This window comes from Nematolebias whitei, chromosome 17 (assembly GCF_014905685.2).
Source record: "Nematolebias whitei isolate Nwh7 chromosome 17, NemWhi1, whole genome shotgun sequence".
Taxonomy (NCBI): Eukaryota; Metazoa; Chordata; class Actinopteri; order Cyprinodontiformes; family Rivulidae; genus Nematolebias; species Nematolebias whitei.
In genome coordinates, this window is record NC_056514.1 from 36,434,816 (window position 1) to 36,439,913 (window position 5,098).

The window sequence follows — 5,098 nt, forward strand, 5'->3', positions numbered from 1 at the left end:
TGTTCATTATCATTCATTCATCATATGATCATTATTAGTTAGATCATCGTTACTTGAAGATTATTAGCATTGAACAAATTGTTTGAAAAAAGGGGCAGATATGAGTTTTTCTTCTTTCTGCTGCCTTTCATTTTAAATTTCTTGTATTTTTTTAAGTTTATGGAATTGTTTTGTTTTTTAAAATGAATAAACTTTATACCATATATTTCATTAATCATTTATTTATACAGGTCATTGAGCCTCGAGGACTCATTTACAAAAGAGCCGTGTTTTAGACAAAGAACACAGATGATAGATGATCATATAAAATGCAAAGTAAATAAAAGAAATTATATATAACGAAACAAAAAGTTACACTATGAAGCGATGTAAAATACTAAAAATCAGTTAATCAAATCATCAATATACAACAATCAGATCACTATGCTAAAACATAATTCCCATACAGTATATCATAATTATTATATAATCATATTTATGTGATGGTATTCATATATGGAGGTTCCGTTATAATTTTGAGACCTCCTTATTGAAATACTTTTTTTTAATAGAAACTCATAATGATACGATTTAATGGGTCTCCCTCTCTTCTGTTCGTTTCATGACACCGCTACAAAATATATCAAACCTTTTTTTTTAAACGTAATCACAACTTTGTTACTAATCAACTACTGATTTTTTTTTTAATCACATCTTTTTCTTAACCTCTTTTCAGTCTGATTTTTCCCCTAATGGTAAAAGTTTATTTTTCATAGTTGCTTGGATTGGTGGGGAAAGTGCACTTTCAAAACCTGGGTTTGAATAAAATAACATAAAAAAAAAAAAAAAAAACTGATTAATCCACGCCCCCTTCTGGCCATAAACATGTACTACAATAATCTCCACACTACACTTTGATCATCACATATAAGGTTTACTCTTTAATTTTTTTACTGCTCCTATCGAGAAGTATTTTGGAAAACTAAGTTAACATGGAGTCGGTGTACACTCAAGGTATTTGGCTGGCAGAAACTCTCCAGCAGCGGACAAAGAGTCTGGAAAACATCTGGATTGTCATCACTCACATGGGCGATCCTAAAGCAGCGTTTCTGCTCGTCTTTCCCTTCACCTATTTTATCAGCAGACGAGTTGGTGTTGCGGTGCTCTGGGTGGCAGCTATTTCAGAGTGGTTAAACCTGGTGTTTAAATGGTACGACTGACACACTAAGGACAAACAGCCTTGTTTATTTCGTTTCCGTTATGTTAGCATGTAGCTATGTCACGTGTTTCAGGTAAAACGGTTCGTTTTACTCGCATATTTGCATTGTCGTGTGTTAATATTTTCTTTACGAACAGTTTGCGATTGTTTATTTAAAATTAATCGATAATTCCTACTCATAATTCACGGCGTAGACGTTGCAGCTTCCGGGACAGCGCTGCAGTCCCACGCTTAATGTTGTCCGTAGGGAAACAGGAACAAGTGGAACTATCACGAATAAGACAAAAATAAAAGTACAGGACGTACTGTACGGTACTCGTTTAAAAACTAGTTACAGATAAATACAGTTATAATATATGATAATGAGGGGAACACTAAAGTGACTGATAAACGAGCTTATAAGTAAATTAATCTGATCATTGTAAATGGACGTTTTTTAAAGTTATAAAATATGAATAATGTAAAATAAGTATGCAACATATGAAACAGGATCCGTGGGAAAATCTGATTTTTCCATTTGTTAAAACTACCCATGAGCATTTTTGACAACATAAATAACGCAATTTTGGCAGAAAATATGTTTTAAATGTACTGAAAATTTGCATTTTGTGCACAAACTGTGTGAATGCTGAAGGATTAATGATTTTGCTGAGAATCCTCGCACAATCTGCAGCTAATTTATTAAAAAAGAGCTAAAAGATAAAAAGAAGCAAAATGTTAAGCTAAATGCCCCAAATAGCAAAACATTAGCTAATAGGGGAGTAGGTGCACAAAGGTTTTTGAGGGTGGGCCTGTGATCAGAGGGGTTGCCGGTTAACTCCTTGGCTGAACTCCCCAGACCGACCACATCAAAATGTGGGTGGAAAAGGCAAAACACCCACACCTACCTCTGGGCCCTTGAGCAAGGCCCTTAACCCAGCTGCTCCCTGGGCACCAGATGGCAGTATACTGATTCACGTGTGTGTTCACATGTGCAATGGAAAAAATGCAGAGGATTAATTTCTCCATTAGGGATTAATAGAGTACATTAAATAAAAATAGTTAAAGTAGCAAAGACACTTGCTAAAATATTACCTAAAAGCTTAAGTAGAAAAAAAAAAGCTAGCTAAAAGTAACATAAGGCTAGATAAAAACTAAAATAACATTCGAAAGGTAATTTAAGAAAAAAAGAGCATGCATGTTTAAGTAAATTTTAAAGTTAAATATTGGGAAAAAGTATTAAAAATTATTAAAACAAAAAGTCATTTTGTGTTTCTGAATTACTGTAGTTCAACTAATTCAGAAACACAAAATGACAGCTAAAATAGTACAAAGTATGCCAAAGTACCGGTAGTTAAATAAAAAATAAAAACATACAGAAAACAAAATAAATGTGGAGTTTGTTGGATAGAATGGTGATTTAGTTAAAATTAATAAACACAGCATCACACTGATGGACAAACAGTTGTAAGAGTTAAAACCAACGACATCAAGTTCATAATCTGAACTTAGACTGTTCCTCTTAGTTCACTCATCATGGCCACCATTGTGTTCATGGCACCTAATATTTATGTTTTCCCAGGATGCTGTTTGGAGAACGGCCGTTCTGGTGGATCGGTGAATCCCGTTTATTTGTCAGTGCGCAGCCCAAGCTTCACCAGTTTCCATCTACATGTGAAACCGGCCCAGGTGAGAGGCCTTCGAAGCTAAATGAAACACATCCGAGTCTTAGACAGCTCTCTTGGTTCAGCATCGTCAGAGCTCCAAAGCTGGTGTCTGTCTCTCAGGGAGTCCATCAGGACACGCGATGGTGACAGCAGCCGTCTGGTGGGTGGTGGTGTCCTCGCTGAGGTCATTTCTGTACTCTCGGACTCGCAGGTAAATGAAACGAAACCAGAATCCTGCGTTTGGCTGAAAATGTACACTGCATTAACTGCAACGAGTCCGTTCCTGTCTTCAGTTTGCTGATATCAGCTGCTCCCTGCCTGCTTTATGGGCTGGTTCTGGTTGCAGTTGGACTATCCAGGATCTTCATCCTCGCCCACTTTCCTCATCAGGTTGTTGCTGGGTGCATTACAGGTCCGAAACAGAATGGTTACCTGATGGAAACAATCAGGTGAAGCGTATTTCACAGCTGATGCAACCGATTCTTTCCAGGGTTTATTTTAGGGATTGTTCTGAGCCGAAGAGTACCCGAAGGACGCCCCCTGCAGTTCTTCTTCAGCCTCAGCCTCGGCCTGTTGCTCAGCGCGCTGGTGCTCCATGTGGGGCTGCAGCAACTTGGAATCAACCTCTCATGGTGAATTTCTTTTATCAGATTAACTTCGTTTAGTAGGTCTGTTTTATTCAGCATTGGCCTAGTTTCCTGTTTATATATTTTTTTTAATTATGATTTTTTTTTAATTAATCTACCGCTGCATACTAGTCATAGAACAAAATGTTCGGCTGGTCTGGAATAGTCTGCTATGACTTTTAACTTTAGTAACTTATAGCTACTGTTCTGCTTGTTTTATAAGTTGTAACCATTTCTTAGTTTTAGCCATCTACTGTTTTTATCAATTTAGCTTTCAGTTACTGTTCTACGTTTAAGCTTTGAGCTAAGGACTTGTTGATTTTTAGCTTTTAGTTACTGTTCTGTCTGCTGGTTTTAGCTTTTAGCTGCTGCTTTGCTAATAATAACATTTAGATACTATTTGGGTAAATTTCGCTTTAAGTTCCTGTTTTGGCAGTTTTAGCTTGTTGGCTACTGTTCTGCTTGTTTGAGCTGCAAACTAAGGCTTAGATCATTTTAGCTTTTAGTTAGTTTAGCTGATTTTTAACTTTTAGTTACTTTTTTTCTGGTTGTATACTAGCATTTGATGACTGTTTTTGCAAATTTTAGTTACTGTTTTGTCAATTTTAGCTCATTAGCTACGGTCGTGTTTGAGCTTTGAACTAAGGCCTGGTTAATTTGAGCTTTTAGCTAATCCAACATTTTTCAGTCAGGTCATCTGGACAGTTTCATTTTTTTGTGCTGAAACGTCTCGCCTTCGATCCAGAAGGCTTCATCAGTCAAGGAAACACACAACAAAACTGATTCTTCCTCCAACAGCTTACTCCAAAGTGGAACAAACCAGTTCTGCTTGTGATAAGATGGTCTTTTTGGTACGCCCCCTCCTCCATTGCCGGCCCTCTTCCTTGTTGACAGTCTTGTCAAACTGGTTGAAAACAACAAAGTCCATGCTCAATAATCCAGGTATACAATCCAACATTTTTCAGTCAGGTCATCTGGACAGTTTCTTTTTTTTTTGTGCTGACCTGACTGAAAAATGTTGGATTGTATACCTGGATTATTGAGCATGGACTTTGTTCTTTTAGCTAATGTTTAGCATTTTCAAGCTTTTGTTTGTTTTGTTTACTTTTGCGGTGTTTTGACTATTTGAGCATCTGTTTTTGTTATTTCAGTTTATATTCTGCTTGTTTAACCTTTAACAGCTCCATTTGTGAATCTTTATCACATTCCAGCAGTCATTCAGCTTTCAGCAGTCTTTCAGCTTTCAGCAGTCATTCAGCCTCAGCAGTTTTTCAGCCTTCAGCAGTCACTCAGTCTTCCAGCTTTCAGTAGTTATTCAGCTTTCAGCAGTCTTTCAGCCTTCAGCAGTCATTCAGTTTTCAGCAGTCGCTCAGCCTTTGGCAGTCACTCAGTCTTCAGCAGTCGTTCAGCCTTCAGCAGTCACTCAGCCTTTGGCAGTCACTCAGTCTTCAGCAGTCGTTCAGCCTTCAGCAGTTGTTCAGCTTCTAGCAGTCTTTTAATCTTCAGCAGGCACTCGGCCTTCAGCAGTCATTCAGCTCTCAGCAGTCACTCAGTCTTCAGCAGGCACTCAGCCATTCAGCTCTCAGCAGTCATTCAGCCTCCAGCAGGCACTCAGCCTTCAGCAGTCA

General features: G+C 37.7%; 1 protein-coding gene across 1 annotated transcript in view; it reads left to right on the forward strand.

Moving 5' to 3' along the window:
- The first annotated feature begins 959 nt into the window (after positions 1–959).
- Positions 960–5,098, forward strand: part of g6pc3 (glucose-6-phosphatase catalytic subunit 3) — a 4,682-nt gene continuing 543 nt past the window's right edge. Inside the window, exons 1-5 of the mRNA XM_037691209.1 lie at positions 960–1,189; positions 2,760–2,866; positions 2,965–3,055; positions 3,138–3,256; positions 3,335–3,476. Coding sequence (XP_037547137.1) covers positions 972–1,189; positions 2,760–2,866; positions 2,965–3,055; positions 3,138–3,256; positions 3,335–3,476 — 677 coding nt within the window. The 5' untranslated portion in view covers positions 960–971. The remainder of the gene's footprint in view (positions 1,190–2,759; positions 2,867–2,964; positions 3,056–3,137; positions 3,257–3,334; positions 3,477–5,098) is intronic.